The 18416-nt window shown below is 38.8% G+C and overlaps 1 protein-coding gene and 1 long non-coding RNA gene across 2 annotated transcripts in view; one reads left to right on the top strand and one right to left on the bottom strand.

Moving 5' to 3' along the window:
• Window positions 1-4901: 4901 nt before the first annotated feature.
• Window positions 4902-11312, bottom strand: LOC147654240 (uncharacterized). Its single transcript, XR_015284773.1, has 2 exons — window positions 11153-11312; window positions 4902-10226 (listed from the first exon to the last, which is right to left on the bottom strand). It is a non-coding gene; the product is annotated as an uncharacterized LOC147654240 (long non-coding RNA).
• A 39-nt stretch (window positions 11313-11351) lies between these two features.
• RNF17 (ring finger protein 17) overlaps window positions 11352-18416 on the top strand; it is a 41832-nt gene continuing 34767 nt past the window's right edge. Inside the window, exons 1-7 of the mRNA XM_023919912.2 lie at window positions 11352-11533; window positions 11913-11991; window positions 12580-12671; window positions 13349-13407; window positions 14393-14448; window positions 15728-15827; window positions 16965-17042. Coding sequence (XP_023775680.2) covers window positions 11918-11991; window positions 12580-12671; window positions 13349-13407; window positions 14393-14448; window positions 15728-15827; window positions 16965-17042 — 459 coding nt within the window. The 5' untranslated portion in view covers window positions 11352-11533; window positions 11913-11917. The remainder of the gene's footprint in view (window positions 11534-11912; window positions 11992-12579; window positions 12672-13348; window positions 13408-14392; window positions 14449-15727; window positions 15828-16964; window positions 17043-18416) is intronic.

The raw sequence follows: 18416 nt of genomic DNA, 5'->3' as shown, positions 1-18416 counted from the left end.
GTAAGAGCAATGTGAAGCAGAGATCCTGTATCACTCATTCAGTAGTAGGCAGTTCCCAAATAGGAGAAGCCAAGGTGACTCCAGGCATATTAAAACACTAGGAGATGGATGGAAGTTGTTCTCCTGACTCCAAGGGTTTCCAAGCACAAAGGCTGATAAAAAACAAGGATGCAACTACATTTCTTGAACATTGTTTAAAATGGTTTTCAAGTTGCGATTTTTATTAAGTAGATCCAGTTTGCAAGGTCAGAGGCCAAGATAAATATTTAAAAGTATAGATAAATATATAGCTCCATAGAAGTTGCTAAAAGCTTCTGTTTCCATATGTCTATAGGCATAGGAATTGTTTCATAAGCATGCCACTGTCTTCTACTAGTCTTCTGGAAGTGTGATACTTCTGAAAACCAGACATACATAAGATATTTTAAACATATTACATATGTTCTACATTAATGAAATTAATTACATTAAGCCACCTTGTCTTTTAATGATCACTTTCACTTTCTTCTTTGATGCAGCACATAAGTAAAACCTTCCTTCTGAGCAGAGGTTCAGACAAGTATCAGAATTATAGTCAGAGCAAGGATAAAAGACATAAATAATAGGGAATAACAGATATATTTGGATTCTGAAGAGAATTATGAATTTTACGAAGACATTCTACTATTCAGACCTCAAGTCTGGAACTAAGCAGGTCTGTTCCTCGTGATGATTAGGTAGGTGGGCAAGGTAAGATGTTTACAAATTCAGATTATCTTGAAGGGAAATCCTTCTATGTAATTAGGTCCTCTGTTCCAATAATAGCTACTACAGATTGCCAAAGCCAAGGTATGTATCAGACACTTGCAGATTTCTCTGTCATGGATGAATGGAATGGAAAGAGAAAAGAAAGAGAAGGGGAAAGAAAAAGGGAAGGAAAGGGGAAAGGGGAAAAGGGAAAGGGGAAAGGGGAAAGGGGAAAAGGGAAAGGGGAAAGGGGAAAGGGGAAAATAATTTTAAAAGTATTACAGTTGATATTTTACCCTAGTGAGAGAACAGACAGTGATAGCCACCAGTCTTTTAATCCTCTTGTTTACTGTACCACTAGACTTTATGTAATGTTGTTTTTCTTCCTGAAATGGGTCTGCCAGTGACATGAAATGATCACAATGTAATATCCTAAATGTTTTCATCATGTGTAATTATTTATTTTCATGCCATTCTGAAATCCTAGGCAGATTGCCGACTTGATGATCATGTTTTCCCCCACAAAATACTTAATAGACAAGAGACAAAAGCCTTAGAAGGATCAGAAACAGAAATGTTTACATAACCTGCCACTTGAATAATGAGAAAGCAAATGCTATATCTTACTAGAAAAAAAAGAAACAAGCTTTTCTTGTGCATGGCTTTTAATTAATTCTTTGCCATAAATCTTTATCAACTGATTAGATTAATAATTACAAACAGAAAACACAATTACACAAAGAAACAAAGAAAATAAGGAAAAGCCAAGCTGACTGAATTAATTTTTACTATCTTGGAAAAACCTGGCAAAAAGTTAATATGTAATTTCAGATAATGTTATTAATTTAATTGAATGATTCTAGAATGGCAGTTATATTAATCCAATTTACAGCAAATTGCAAATAAATTTACAGTATAGGATTTTAGACTCAAAGGATAGAAATCAGTAATAGCATCATAATCCCATCTTTTTTTCATAAAGCTATAATGTGAATATATGAAAAATAATGTTCTGTAAATTTTTATTCCAGAAGGATAATTCCGAAATCTGCCATCAGAGTGGATAAAAACACATGACTTTGGAGCACAAAGATGGTCTCTTTAACACTGCAGCATGAAAAAAATTCTCTTTTATCTACTCTTTAGAAAGAAAGACACCCTATGTGTGCACTTCCTATGGTCAGATTATTTTACCATTTGGGTTGAATTAATTTGACTTTGAAAAGTCAGTTGTAGATAGTCATAAAATGAAACCTTTCCTTTTTTTTTCCTGAGATTTCAAGTATGTTCAGCACCTTCTGCATACTCCTTCAAAATTTCATTTGTAGTAACCAACTGCACTTTGGTCTTTTCTCAGTCACACTTGAAAACATTAATAACTCCCAAACCCAGGACATGGCTAATGTGCACAGACAGAATGCAAAAGAACTTGTACAGGTTGGACAGAAAAGAGAAGAAGAGAAAACTCTCCCAGACATATTATTTAACAGCTGAATCATCTGGACAGAATTCATGTCAGTCACAAGTTGTAAGGCAGATGTCCCAATCTCAGTTGTTCTCTCTAAGTTACCTCTGTGAAGGCATACTGACATTCTGCCAGCTTCATTTCTTCCCAGCCTTACCAAAATAACTATTGCAATGGAGAGCAAACTTAGCTTACCAGTATTCTGTATATGCTTTGGAACTCCTTTTGAAGCTGTAACTTTAAATAATACTGCAGGAAGCCTGAAAAACACCATGCTGTCATTAGCCTCAAAAATTTTTACAACTTAGGGGATCTTACCATTCCTAGGAAGAGCTTCTATGGCTACATCAGCAAAACACAAAGAACAAGCTAAGTAAAACCAACTAATATTTTCAGAAGACTATTTTGGGCAGATATGAATATACTTCTTGTGAAGTGTTCTCTCTTTAAGTCCCTTCTTCCCACCTACACTTTCACAAAGACCGTATCTCTTTTCTACATTCTCAAGTAATCTCCCTCAAACCCACATCCAGAAGCTGCTGAAACAACCTGTCTTACCTAATGGCATTCCTCAACTGCAAACTTCATGCAGAACCACATCTGAGATGGATGTTGTTTAAAAGCACCTGGAAAAAAAACCCCAACAAACCAACACACAAATCTACAATTTCAAACCAATGTGTAGGCCCTTTCCTGGATTCATCAGCAGCTTGAAGAAAACAACTTGATTTGAATTTCTAAACATGTGTCCAGGACTCTTAGATCTATGACCTACTTGGAAGGACTGAAAACAACTGACCAGGGATTAACTGATCAACTTTGCCTAGAATGTAACTGAGCACTGCTTTGTAAATACATGGAAATATACTCTGAAGAATTTCTAGCATTTCTGCTAATATTCTAGTATATTCCATTATTTTAACTGAAGTCTGCTTGAAAACTTTGGATTTATTTTTCTCCTCGTTCCAGCCACTGCTCTACCACTCCAATCTGGCTGTATATGTTGTTCAGTTTAGAAGAACAGGTTTCACATTTTCCATTTAGAACTCCAGTGATTCCTGGAACATAAACGAGTTATGGCAAAGAGCTTCCATGCATTGTTTCAGCCTGACAAGTGGGACTGAGAAAATGGAGAAAATAACATAGAAAGAAAATCCAGCAAAGCTTTTCCTTCACAGAAAACAGATACTGGAAAATGCTCAAGTTTTTTTAGCCCTTGATTAAGAATATGTCATAAATTTTCTCTGCATATTCTCTAAAATACTACACACCTGAGGCACATTATAGGAATTCACAAAAAAGCTCTCATCTAAATGAAATAAAGTGCTAGAACAACTACCATAAGAAATGTAATCCTGGGCTTTAACTTAATGATTCCCCACTGCATTCCAACAGCAAGCAGTCAGTCTTTATTGGAAGGATTATATCTTCATGTGAAGAAACCTTTTCCCTCTTCTCAACTCACAGTGCCACTTTTGCTGAAGTCAGTGTATTAGACAATATGTTAATTGGCTAATTACCCAGCCATGGAATACACTAAAGCTCAAAATGTATTTCAGTGATGATAACAAAGAGATGATGTAACTACTTTATTACTGCTAATACAAATGCACAGATGCGCTTGTTGAAAGGGCATTTAGACCACGTATAAAAAATTAATCACACACCTGAAATAAGTATATGTGTGTTAAAATTTTATTGTATCTATACATAATAATCTCGTGCCATGTCTGAATTTAGTTCTCCTAAATCACTCTGTAATATTAACTTTTTGTATTAGACTTTTACTAGATTCTTGGGATCAGAATTTATTAGTGTGGAAATACAAGCAAATTGACACATACAAAGAGACAATTAGAGAAAAGTGGGCTTATCTCTTGCTATGGCCATAAGTGGGTGTTTAGAGCAAACATAAAAATAGACCATTATGGAATGGTGCTTCCCTTAGTAAAGTTGCTGTGAGCACTGAGAGACTAACAGAATTACAATTGATCATGTGTGCATCATCCTTTTTAACAGTTCTAATTCATGCACCACAAAATTGACTGATCATATCTTAATACATTTATAATTTTGTAGGAAGTAGTTTTTAATGTTTAATTACAGATTGTTTTCAAAAGTGCTTTTTGCTTAAGGTCTGTCATTTTATCATTTCATCAGGTGCCTTCTAGTTCTTACATTACTTAGAAAGAATGAACAACTATGCATGCCCAAGTTCTTTCAGAATACTCTATCCTCTACCCCATTCCTCAGCAACAGCCATCCTAAGAGTTATTGCCCATGGAAGCTTTTTTCTACAGAAATCTCTGTGTATTTCTAATCATTCACAGTAATTTTTACCTTCAAATACAAAGGATAAAAGTGAATACTCCTGTGATTCGGAGTAATTTTTCCTCATGTATAATTATCAACTTCAATTTTATGCTCAGCATCATATGAGTATACTAAAAGATAGCTTTTACACCAATAGAAGTTATTAACCACACATTTCAATTATTATTCCAGAAAAAAAAATAAGAAAAAGAAAAATGAAGTGGACAGTTATATCAACCAAAATAAACAAAAGACTTTCTGTTCCTGATACCTTCTGGTATTTTTTAAGGAAGTTAAATTTATAATACAGCTCCTCTTTTTTTTTTTTTTATTCCACATAAGCTCTGGGCATATTAATTCTCACATGCTCTATACAGAACAGCAATGCTTTATACTCTTTCAAACAGCAGGTGTGCACCCCCAGAAATGAACAATACAAAGATAATTTCCAGGAAGAGTAGGTACAAGAGGCATATAATTCTGTTTCTCTGGGCCCACAAACAGATTGTTTCTTGGATTTTTAATATTATGCCTTGTGGTGATTGAAAAGTCATCAACTCACAGTTCTGAGAATGTGCTCTACTTGCTTAGCAGTCATTTTAAATTCAGATTCTCCATTTGTCATTGACTTCATTCCTTTTTTTTATGCATGAATAACACAAAAACTTTAAGACACAGAGTACCTTCTAGTAAAATAATTTATCTTTCCTAGAATAGACAGAATTAATTTGATAGTAATTACAATGACAGGGATTGGAATGATTGTGCCACAGGGTGGTAATCCTGTTCTTTCTAAACAACATCTCTTTCATCAGTAAAGCAACAGAATTCAGAACCAATGGTATGTGATATTTGTCATACTAACAGCCACCCAACTCCTTTGTCTATACTTTTGGAGGATCATCACACAAATAAACAAAATAAACAAGGGGAAATGATGATTAACTAACTAACTAAGTAGCTTGAGGTCCAGCAAGGAGTTAGTGGAGGAATATGGTACTAAACCGTCATTTCAGTGGTTTCAGTAGTCAAGCTCTTAACCATCAGATAAAGCCTTATTAACCAGAATAATCCTTACTCTTCCCTCATCACTACCCATTTTCAGTGCATTATGAAGAACTCTAACTAGTAAATCCTCTAAATGCCTTCTTAAGACTTCAGCAATTTTCTATATGGTGATTATCAAAGACAAAAAAACCTAATGGTTTTGTCTTATGGGGAGGTCCAATAAGGGACACCACACATGAGCTGCTCAGGGGGATGCTGAGAAATTTATACAAATGCACATAGTAAATATTTGCAGCAATCTGCTGTGAAGAGAATATCATTACATATTTACACCTTGAACTGCTGAAACCTTGTGTACAGGCACTGAAAAAAATACTGCTGATCTTTTCACTTTCACTTTGTATAGGTGATTCCAAAAGATCTTCTAATCAATTTGTTTCTTAACAAGAGAACAGCATTTGTTAGGAGTGCTCATTATCATGGGACCAGATGGAACTTTTACTGTGAAACCAAGTTTCTTAAAGATTTTACAAACAAAAGAGAAAGACTGGTTTGCCTAGAGATATAATTTCATCTTCAATGAGCCTAACAATGGCTGATCTGCAGAAAGATTTCAACATCTTTTATATTTCTCCATACAAACAAATGCAACTGAAAGACCCCCAAACCAACTTCAGCGCCCATGCAGAGGCTTCAGTCAGATCCCACAGGATACAGCAATCTCTCTACTTGATATTCATTTGTGTAATGGGACCCAAATCTGTGCCTTGCTACAGACATACTGAGTTTCAGAGATGGAAAGCCGAGTTCAGAAAAAGGCATTTTGCTTGTTTAACAAGTCTGTATTTCCAGATATCACTACTTATACTGTGGTCAAGGTGCATTGTAGTCTTTTCAATAATAAATCAAAATTGGGAATACACACTCAAAATTCACTACTGGCTGGACCTAGGGAGATGGAGCTTCAACAGTCTCAGTTCTGTCAAGCAGCTGAGTACAATGGATCACACTAACTCACCATCCCATGTCTGGCTGCTTGATTGAAGTACTAAGAGTGTGGTAAAAATCACATTTTAAATTAAGCACTCCTATTCTTCTGAATTTTGTCATATTTTTACTATTAATATATATGAGGACAGACTCAGCAGATTTCCTACACAGTGTTTCAGAAGGAAAGAAGGATTCTCTAGAGAATTCTCTAGAGAAAAGAAGCAGTGTGATTTCAGCACCAATGCCACAGAAATACCCAGGACCAAGCTGTCCACCGTTACACTTACAGATAGTTTGTTAGTTTTAACCAACAGGGTGAATGATAAAAAAGTATCTGGCATACCCTGCAACTAATTTCATTCACAGAAAATTAGATAAATAATGCTATTGAATATAAGCACCACTATAAGTGGTTACTGGGTAGTGGTACTACTAAGCCCAAATAAGAACAGCCACTGACTGCATTGTTAAGTGCAAGGCCCCAAGGCTCTTGGTATGAATTGAGGGAACTAAATGGTTACTCAACAGCAGCCTAAACAACCAGCTCACTAATCCATCCAGAATGGTGCCAGGAACACTAGTGGTAACACTAGGAAAGAGTGAACACACACCTGGGACGAGAAAAATGCAAGACCAACCCTTTCTGCAACTGCACAGGTTTAGATCAACACTAACTGGTCATAAAAAGTAATTTTATGTGCAGTGATAAAAGCAACATTGTAAATGAACATAAGTAAGCAATAATTCTTAAATTTTATTTGAGTGACTGCTGCCAGATACAAGAGCTGTAAAAATTAACTATTTATCATCATATAAACATCATGGAAGAAAATACCAGCTGTACTGTTAGAACAGAAATTTTGCACATTGAGTAGATCTAGAAATCACAAATGTATATACTGGCTAACAAGAAAATTTGATGATCATGGAAAGTCAAATCTCTTTCACAGTATAAATTACCTACATACCTACATCTGTGATACTTCAGAAAGGTAATTATAAGTACTATGAGCCAGGAGTTAACATTAAGTACATCTCCCTCAGGTATCAGTGTCTCTGTGTTATGCCACCACAACATTTTAAAATTATTCATCTAATGTGTAAACCTTCAATTGTTAATGCTACATGTTTAAAGAAATCATACTTCCAATACACCTGCATAACCCCTATCTACAAACTTTACTGAATTGTGTCATCTGGCCCTGCCTCCAGTAATGTAGCAGGTATCCTTCCTTTTGCAAACACACATGGAACCCATCACATAGCATCTAGGGAAAGACTGTTTCTGCTTAGCACTTAATTGCACAGATACAGTACAGTAAAAAATCTAATAGCAATTATATACCAAATAACTGAGAGACATGTTTGCAGAATCTATCATCCAAATCACAATTAAAAAAAAATTAAAACTGGACAGTTTTAGTGCTTTTAGTGATTAAATTTTTAAAGCATAAATTCTTGCTGAGAAAAGGCAAGATACAGACAATGAGAAAGGAAGATGCAATTATGCATTTGAAGAAATAACAGATGGCTGGAAAGATTATCCAGAAAACATAGAATCACAGCATAGAATCATAGAATCTTTTAGGTTGGAAAAGACTTCCATCATCGACTTCAACCTCAGACTAATCACTGCCTTGTCAACTAGAGCACAGCATTACGTGCCACATCCAGTCTCCACCTCTAGGGATGGAGACCCCACCACCTCCCTGGGCAGTTTGTTTTAATGTTTGCCCATGTTTTCAATGCAGAAATGCTTCCTGACGACCCATCTCAACCTCCCCAGTGCAACTTGAGGCTGCGTTCTCTTGTCCTACTGCTTGTTTCCTGGCAGAAGAGGCTGACCCCAGCTGGCTGCACCCTCCTTTCAGGCAGTTCCAGAGAGTGGTGAGGTCCCCCCTGAGGCTCCTTTTCTCCAGCCTAAACACCCCCAGCTCCCTCAGCTGCTCCTCACAGCACTTGTGCCCCAGAGCCTTCCCCAGCTCCGCTGCCCTTCTCTGGACACGCTCCAGCCCCTCAATGTCTTTCTTGCACTGAGGGGCCCAGAACTGAGCACAGCATTTGAGGTGTGGCCTCAGCAGTGCCGAGTCCAGGGGGACGGTCACTGCCCTGCTCCTGCTGGCCACACCACTGCTGATCCAGGCCAGGATGCCATTGACCTTCTTGGCCACCTGGGCACTGCTGGATCACGTTCAGCTGCTGTCACCAGCACCCCCAGATTCTTTTCTGCAGGGCAGCTTTCCAGCCAGTCTTCCCCGATCCTGTAGCGCTACATGGAGTCGTCGTGACCTAACATATGTTTTTAATCTGCATTTGACTATGACTTTAGAATACAACCGCAGAGTTCACACCCAAGCCGCCAGTCTGTTCAGCAGCATCCCTCAATCGCAGCGCACTTCTCACCACACCGCAGCCCAGGTGCCGCTGCCGCCAGCGTTAGCCCATGCTGCCACCTCGTGGGGACCCGCCCGGACACACCGGCCCTCCTGCTCCAACACCACCGCCTGAAACAGGGAACATCGGCAGTGCCCCCTGAGCAGCTAATGGCACAGGCACAAGGTGTTCCTTCCTTCCAGGAATATTACCGCTTTTTTAGGAATGATTAACAGAAATGCCGTGTGACAGTTTAATAGAGAAAGCAAACAGTTCTGTTTGCGGTGTGAGTGCAAAACTGAAGGGATGATGTTAGTTTATTCTTTCAGATACAGGCTGTCAGAGCTACAAAACCCCAAAATATATGCCTGATATATAACATAACCTGTATGCACATCTTTACAATTCTCTGTAAAGGCATGGAGAGCAGAATGTGAAGCTGTATATTTTTTTGACACAATTAGTAATAAGAAAACCATGACTTGGGAATGTGTTGCTATTGTTCAATTACCTAAAATATAAGCAAGAATGAACTGTCTTCCCACCAAATAGCTAATTAGGCCTAATCAGACTTCTCATAGCTAGTTACACTGTATTTTAGACCATCATTTTCTGATTGTTTAAAATTGCATTCAGACCTCTAATCAAGGCAAATCTTCCTATTATTTTCCTTTCTCTGCTACATCCAAAGTAGGTCTGCCATCACCAATCCTACGTTTTACTATTCAGCTGTTACTCATTATGATCTTAAGAAACTGTTTATGACTTAAATTTTAAATGGGAATTAACACATAATAAGGAAGATGAAGACAAAATTTGGGGTGTGCAATCCTGCCCTCACCTTGGAAGTAGAGGAAGCAATTTCCAAATCTAAATACATGTTGAGAAAACACCTGAGATTTTAGCTTCATTTCAAAAAGTGGCAGGAGAATCGGAGAGGAAAGGCCACTGGTATTCACAAAGCAGGAGAAGGGGGGTTAGTTCTTATGGGTGACATAGAGAGATGATTAATGTCTTCCCATCTGAGGGAAATTATTTACAAGGGAAATCAGCTTGAAGATAACTTCTGGGAAGTTCCACCCCTCACACACAGATCAGGCTCATTCAAGTGTAGATAAAAAAACCCACGAAAACTTGTTTGATTTGGGTGTTTTACCAAAATGTGGATGAGACCATGGTCCATAGAATTACATAATTTTTGAACTTCACTGTTCCTTTCTTCATGTTTTCCTCCACATCAGTCCTGAAATTCTCCTCCTGCCCCTTCAGCAGATAGGACTGTAGTCTCTCCTCTTTTGGCTTTTTTCCACACAAACACTGTTTGCCTTGGCCACACCAACTGCAGTACACCCTGTTATTAAAAAAACCTTGAGGTAAGGTTTGTGTTTCAGTATTCCCTGTGCCCACTATCAGTGGTATGTCCTTCTTGATAAGTTTTGGTAACCTTGATAAGCTTTTGGTAACCTTCTCCTGTGCATGTCAAGCCCAAAACTTTAACACGGCAATTCTACCAAAAAGAAACTTATCTTTTTAACATCTGGACATCAGCAGAGGAAAATCAAGGTATTTTTCATTTTAAAACTTAACTGTATTTCACTAGAGATGATTAAACAGATAGCTGGGGAATATCATGCTACATTTGTGACAGCCAAAACATGAGTGGCAAAACACTGCAAAAATACCTCTTACTTCTTCTGCAAGTAGTGAGAACTCATGTAGACTAAAGTAACCCCAAAGCATGGACTTAATGGCTTCTAATCCAATTGTTCTGGTTTTGGCTAGAGGAGCATTAATTTCCTTGACAGTGGGTGGTGTGGGGCTGTGTTTCGGGTTTGTGCTGAGCAGAGCGCTGATAACACAGAGATGTTTTTATTATTGCTGAGCAGGGCTTCCACAGAGCCAAAGCCTTTCTGCTTCTATATTGTCAGTTTTTGTACTGACATGCCGGTGAGGAAAGCTGTGGGTGCATCAGAGGTTGGGAGGGGACACAGCCAGGACAGGTGACCCCAGCTGACCAAAGGGACATTCCAGACCACCTGACATCATGCTCTGTGTACAAAGAGGGGGGAAGAAAGAGGAAGGCGGGATGTTTCGAGTGATGGCTTTTGTCATCCCAAGTTACCGCTGTATGTGATGGGGCCCTGCTCTCCTGAGAATGGCTGAACACCTGCCTGCCCAAGGAAAGCAGTTAATTCATCCCTTGTCTTGCTTTGCTTGTGTGCGTGGTTTTTGCTTCCTCTATTAAACCGCCTTAACCTCACCCCGCGGGTTTTCTACCTTTTACTCTCCCAATTTTCCCCCCGATCCCGCTGGTGAGGTAGCGAGGGCCTAGCTCCGTGAGGGATCGCCACCTGACCGCTGTCCCACCCCGGAGCGCCGGGAACGCCATCTCTGCGAGGCAGCGCCTCAGGCCGGCGGGGCCATGGCGGCGGGACCCGGCCGGGCGCGGCCGCCCCGCCCTGCGCGCCCGCCCGCCATTGGCTGCGGCCGTCACAAGGGGCGCCCCGGGTCCGCCGCCATCTTGGCGCACGAGGGCTCGGTGAGGCGGCGCGAGCGGCAGCCGCGCCCCGGAGCCGCGCGTCCCTGCCAGCGCCGCGGCCAGAGAGGGCTCCTCTCGGGCAGCAACCAAACAAGAAACAACCAAAGAAACCACGGAAGGTGCGGGGCGCGGGGGCAGTCCCAAAGGAAGGGTAGTCGGGGTCTGTCCGTGGGGTGGCTTGCAGGCGGGGAGTGGTTACGGAGATAATTGCAGTAAGGAGGAATCATCCTGCTGCTGAGGATCCGCGGTCATGAGGGAGGTTGGGAGAGCAGCAGCGGTGTTTCCTCATGTGCCCCGTAGGTGGGTCGGCGTGCAGAGCGGGCTGCTGCTCTGTTGCGTTTACATTTGGTTTTCAAGGAAGACAGATGTATGCGTAATAAGATTTTTGCGTCTGTCACTTCCATTTCGGTCGTCACAAAATGATGTGAACCTGCAGTGCTGGCTCAAGTGATGATCTGGGCTGTGTTGTAAAGATTTGTCTTTTTATTTTTATGTTAGGCACCATGAGTAGAATGGAAGAGTTCTTGTTGGATGAGAGTAATAAAGAACTTCCTAGAAGTAGAATGAAAGGTGTGAGGTACGTGAATTTTGAGATGGTGGCTTTAATATTTTTAAGCTCTGACGGCGTAATTATCAGGAAATGGAATTGAGAAAATGTAGGAAGTAATGTCTGTGTTCTGCAACGCTGTGACTCTATTTTTCTGTGTTATGTACCTGAGTAAAATACTCAGTTTGTGAAAAGTTTCAGTATTCGGAGTAGGTTCGTGGAGGGAGACATTTTCAATGCAACTTGGTACGCTGTAAGATACCACATCATATTGGTCTGTATTGATTTATTCAGTGTGTTTTAAATAACTTGAATTAATGTGATTAAAACTGATTACATTACAATTTATTCATGCTGGTTCTAGTTACCTGAAATACTGCCTGCCTAACAGCTGTAGTATTACCTTTATGTATGATGAATTCACTGTCGCAGAACTAAAGTACTTCCCCAGTTAAGAGAAGGTAACAAATATTTTTGTCGTGTGTTTTGTTAACTGCAGCTTCTTTATAATGTCATTTGGTAAAAGTGGATGAGCTTAGCTGTAAAAGAGCTGGAAGTCATAATTTGTTTCTTACTAATATACCTGATGATCCTAAATCTTTACTTTTATCTCTGAAGGCAATCTGCTAAGCTACTAGAGGAGCATTTTACAGAACCACGTCAGAGAAATGGTGATTTGTGTCATATGTCAAAAGCTTTCAGTGCAGAAGGTAAGGCTTTTGGATCTTTTTATTTCCAGAGTTTTATTGTGTGCACTGCTCACTGTTAATTTTTATTTTATATGGTCTGTTAAGGATATCAGATGGGCTGTTAGCTTTGATTAACATATTGTTTATTTGCTACTTACTCAGTAGTTAGCAAGAACAATCAATTCCTTTTGATTCCTCTCCTGCTTCTTTTCTTGACAAAGTGATGGACAAGTTTGTTCTAAAAGAAACCTCATTTTCCTCAGTGTTTCTGCATGAGTAACTTTTTTCCAAGAGTTGAAAAATTGTATGGGATGTGTAGTATTTTTGGGGTGTCTGAAGTGATTTTTTTTTCCTGTACTTAACTATGCTTTTTGAATGTGTGGCGTTTTTTGTCTTTTTTCTTTCCATATGATTATCCTGTGCTGAATGTAGTAACATACATAGCTAAGGATAACAGAGAATGCCCTAATCAGTACATATAAGTCAGTCTTTGTAATTCTCAGCTAACTTTTATATCTATCTCTGTCTGCATTTCTATTCGTAGCTCTTAAATTCTCTTACTAAAAAAAGTTAGGGCCCTAATTCCTGTTGACTTGCTGAATACTATTTAGAAGACTACTCTGGTGATGGTGTATTCCTATTGTCTCGTGGATTAGGATGCCCTACAGGAGTGGATTTTTCTGTGCTTGCTTTTACAGTGTTGCATGGTGATGGGAAGGATGAAGACACTGATTTGTTTTGTTTCTCTTCTCCAGAAGTAAGTTGATCTAAAGCTTTCTGTTCAGTAGTCACTGTGGTGGTGTGGAGTAGCAATATTATAGGATCTTGTGAATTTTCATTGAGAGAGATGAGAGCAGGCTCAGGTCCCCTCTGAGCTCAGGGTCTGTGCTTTGTGGCCACCTACATCCCCAGCAGGTGCACTTCTCATCACTCAGTGTTGCTGTGCAGTGCATGTCAGATGTCCAGAGCCTGGGTTTAGAGAGGCAGATTTTTACAATTCTAAGTAGTGCTGCATATTGCCAGATCTGTTCAGTGCTCCTGCATGCACACAGTGTGCAAGAAAACAGCTCATAAGTATCTACATTTTCTGACGCTTTTTAAGTTTGAAAGACTTAAAAGATACTAAAAGAAACCCAGCTATGCCCTGCCCAGTTGTGTGCAAGTTCTGAGGTTTTCTGTTTCTGCATCTAAAAAAAATGCCTTGTGCATGACTCTTGTGTATTACAACATGGTAGTGCCATTGTTTCATAGAAATTTATGTTTTGGACAAACATGAAATAGCTCTTTTTTTCTTATGAAAGTCAGGTTTATTTATTGCAAAATCTAAATTAATCAGATCTTTGGCAATTCAGCCCTGCGATTAAGCCTTGAAAGGCTTAATTGAAAGACCTTTAATTAAAAAGGTACATTGAAGAATCTGGTTCAAGAATCCAGTATGTTACAAGTTTTGCATAATAATGGGGAAAATACTAAGTGCAAACAGGAAGTCAGGATTCCTTTTACTAGGAATGCTTTTTATTTATCACAGAGGTGCGCTGATTGCTACAGATATTCTACTTGGGAGCTCTTTCCTTAGACCTCCCCATGTACAATTCAACAGCACTTACTTTGAAGCTTGGTGTAATTGAAATGGTGGCAGGGGTGAATACTGAAGGTGGAAACAGATTTATAGAATACCTGTTCCTGGGATTTGGCTGTAACCCTGTGGTTGAACATGTTTTCCTTTTTCCCTCTGAATTTAGAACACAGTAGACTTGAAACTTGGGCTGTTTGGCAGCAGCTTGGAAAGACGAGCAAGGTAAACCTTGATTAATTTTTTTTGTGTCTTTAAATGCCAGCCTGGGGGAAGACTTGGCCAAGTATGTGATTCCAGATATTTTCCTTGGTCTGATTTTTTTAATGTGTTCTTTAAACTTCACTAACTCATTGTTGGTATGAGTGTCCAATACTGTGGGAACACATTGAGTACAAATATTGTTTCACTGAGAGGCAGCAAAAAACAAATTGGTTTGGCTTGAAAACATATGAAAGTTTTAAGCACCTGTGGTAGATGGCTGACAAGGGTTCAGAGGGAGAGAGATTCGCTGAAATTCCAGGCTGTGGTAGGAAGGACTCTGCCTCCTTCCCCCCACCACCTGCTGATCCTATTGCTCCTTCTGTTTCAGTAACCAGTCACAACTATGTAAAGATCAGAGGCCAGCAATATTCTGTGGTATTGACAAATCAAAATTATTCACTTGTTTATTTGCCCAGTCATTGTGAACCTAAAGGAAGTCTTAAAGTGGGTATCTTCCCCCTGCAGTGTTATTGCTGTGGAGATTAGTGTTCATGCAAATAAGGATAGTCCCAGATAATTCTTTCAGGTCTGTTGCATAAGGAACTTGTTCTGAAAGGAAGATGTAAGAAATTTATCTTCTGAGTTTGGTGCACATAACGCACACAGCTAACCTTGCCCAAAATGCAAGTTTTCATGTGTGGCTGTCAGTCTCTGCAGCAGTGTTCTCCAGATGCTCTCACCATTGGTCAGACACAGCAAACTGAGCCCAGGAAGAGCAGCACAAGGCTTCCTTCCTGGAATAAGGCTGGTTTATGCATACTGCTTTTGCGGCAGTCTTGTCAGCTGTTGCAGAAGAGCAGCTGTGGGTCATCATACAAGAGTATTTAAGAGCCTTCCTAACTGGTTGCTGTAAATGATTTTGATGTCTTTGGTTATGTATTCTGAGGATTTTAACAGTAACAACTGAAAAATGAATCCTGGAATGTTCATAGGTATGCATTTACTCTCAGTGAGGATAAGAATCACTACCAGCTACTAAAGTTTTGTTCAGCCTTGCCAAAATTGTCAAATGAAAAATAGCTACTTTTAAGGGGGCTATAGTAAAAAGCAGATTTTTGTTTGTTTTTTGTTTTGAAAAATAGGGTATCTGCTGTATGTGTGAATTAATCTGTTACACAGGTAGGTGTGTGTATACGTATTTAATGATAGATTCTGAAATACTTTTGTAAAGTATTTGTAGGAAGCTTGATACTTTATTTAAAATGCATAGGTCTTTTCTTAAAAGGTTTTTTGTTTGCAGGTCCTTCAGTCACAATACCAAAGAGAAAAATGTTCAGCACCCATTTTCTTCCAATGGTGGGCTGAGTGATGGATCAGCTCTAGCTCCATTATCCAATATGGTGTGTTAACATGGAATTTCCTTATATTCTTGCTTGGTTTTGTACACGCATAGTTAATAGTGAACTTTGTAAAACAAAAAACCCTGCAGCCTTAACAGTTGCATGCTATTGTTCTGTCTCATGGTATGGATGTGCAGCTACAGTATTCATAAAATAACTTGACAGAGAATTGCAGCTCAGACACAACCCCCTCCATGAGATCATAGCTGCAGACTGTTAGTTCTGTCCAGCTGCTGTGAAATGATGTATTTTGAATTTAGCTTTTCTTAAAAGATACCCCAGGTTTCACAACATTTGAGCTGGGGACTTCTTTATTTGTTTTTAAATTTGGAGCATCTGTAAGGCTCATGCTCACCTCCTTAAAACAGTGATTCAGGGCAACAAGGCTGTTGGACAAATGGATATCTCTTTAAAAATTCTATTAAATTTCCTAACCTCATCTTTCTAAATGGGGTTTATGAAGTTTTAGACCAGGAGAACTTAAACTGTGGATATTTTAAAGTGATCTATAAGGAACTATATATCCACTGTGGGTATTTTAAAGGAACTATATATCCACTGCCAGTCATGTTTTCTTCTGTAGAGATTTTCCTGTACACTGACCTTGAAAAAAATCATAACTTGCAAATGTCTGATACGATTGCTTAGGTAGTTTTGTTACAGTGCCCATTAAAGTTTGAAAATGGTTTTCTTGTATCAGCAAAATACTGGGAGCTAGCTACATTTTTAGTGGGGGGTTTCCCCAAGTGATATTCCTAAATATTTTACTTTTGTTCTAGGCTGCAGTATTCCCATTCTTCAATCTTCCATGTTTTTTTTTCTCTGTATTAGTAACTTTATTTTCATTTTTTTCATGTACTGTTTTAATTTGGTTTTTGTGAGTATACAATTAAATTGCTAAAAAAAATCAAATTTAGAATCCGTTTCAGAAATACTACAGTGTAAATGTTCTCATTGAAATTCAGGTGAGCCAAGTATTTTGTGCCTGATGGTCATTGTGGAGCTGCTCATTGTCTTCACATAGCTCATCAGTCACCCACATCAAATGCCTCTGTCAAAATGGCAAATTGCTGTAGACCATCTTGTCTTTTAGTTGTGTAAGCAACTTTTTTTGTTCATTGGCAAACCTTTCCTCAGGATTACACTGGGCAAGATATTGATGAAGCCTTGGGCATAGCTGTTAGTAATCTTGGCCACTTCCATGATGCGAGCAAGGTGGGTGAAAATCAGCTAAATAAATCATGAAATGATAAATCCTCTCCTAGGCTGAAGGTTTTTGTTGTGAATACTCGCACATTAACACTCTATTTAAATGTGCTTTTCCTTCCTTTGTTTTGATAATCTGTTTTGTCTTTGAACTGTTAATGTTATTTCTGTGAATACACAGCCTTAAAGTCTAGGCTACAGCCTTAAAAGTAGTCTGAAAAGGAGTACACAAGCCCGTGCATAATTTAAAGTTAATAGGTCAATATATACATTTAGCAGAACCAATGTAAGCCAGTCAAAGTACCAAATTTGTGTTTCCTTGGATCAAGGTAAAAGTCAGTTTTTGGTTTTGCTCTAGCAGCCACTCTGAATTTTAATTCTAGTGTGTCTCTTTCTACGTTGAAAGCTGGAAAAAATGTTATGAATGCAACAGAAGTAAAATATGCACCAGAATGTGCAAAAAAAATGTAAACCAAGTAATACATTTATAAGCACAGTATAAAACATAGGAAGAATCATTAAATACCAGATAATGCTGTTAATTGGTCTTATTGAGTCACTTTTGACCTTTATCAGTGATAATTAATTTATTTATACTTTAACTCTTCTTACATGTGCTGTAGAAAATCTTTCAGTTCTCTTTGCCATCTGTTTGCATTTTACTGGTAAAACACACAGTAATGAAGTATTTAATGTTTCAAAAGCTTAGTTCTCTTGACTGTGGTCTGAAGTGTCACTGAGGCCTGTTCTCCATCCCCTTTCTAATGGCCAGTCTTTCTGTTAAGCAAAGCTATGCTGAATTCCTAATTCATACACTAATAGAATCTTGTAGAAACTTTCCATTTCAGCTGCTATAATATAATAAAATAACCCATGGGTATTACTGTGGTTCTGCAGCAGCTTTTCAGCAGAGACTGAGAAACTGCCAAAGTGGTATTGCACTATTGAGATATTTTCCTGTAGTCTCTTCATTAAATGTAACTGTAGTGACAAAACTGATGTTTAGCCAGAGGAAGAATTTTTTTTAAAATTTTCCCTTTATTCTCACAATGAGTTTTAAAAAACAGTGAAAATCTCAGCATGCTGTTATCTGTGTATGGTGCTGTGTTTGAATGTCAGGTAGTGAAAGCGAGACAGCAGGCCCAGGATCTTTCTTGCCTCATAGACCCAAGAGCTTCAGTTGAGGAGGATTCATACAGTGCCAGCTGACTCCAAGTTAGAGAAAACAGAGGGTTGTAATGAGCTATAAGTGGTTTAATGTCACTCTATATGCTGGGGTATCCATCATGGTCCTACCGCTTCTGTTCTGAATTTTAAAAGATGTAGTATTGTGAGAATAATAAAATAATAAATTATGCATGTTTATTCATACTGAACAAAATA

Source organism: Cyanistes caeruleus, chromosome 3 (genome assembly GCF_971803275.1).
Source record: "Cyanistes caeruleus chromosome 3, bCyaCae1.hap1.1, whole genome shotgun sequence".
Lineage (NCBI taxonomy): Eukaryota > Metazoa > Chordata > Aves > Passeriformes > Paridae > Cyanistes > Cyanistes caeruleus.
Note: the sequence above shows the minus strand (reverse complement) of the source record. Positions and strands in the feature narration are given on the sequence as shown.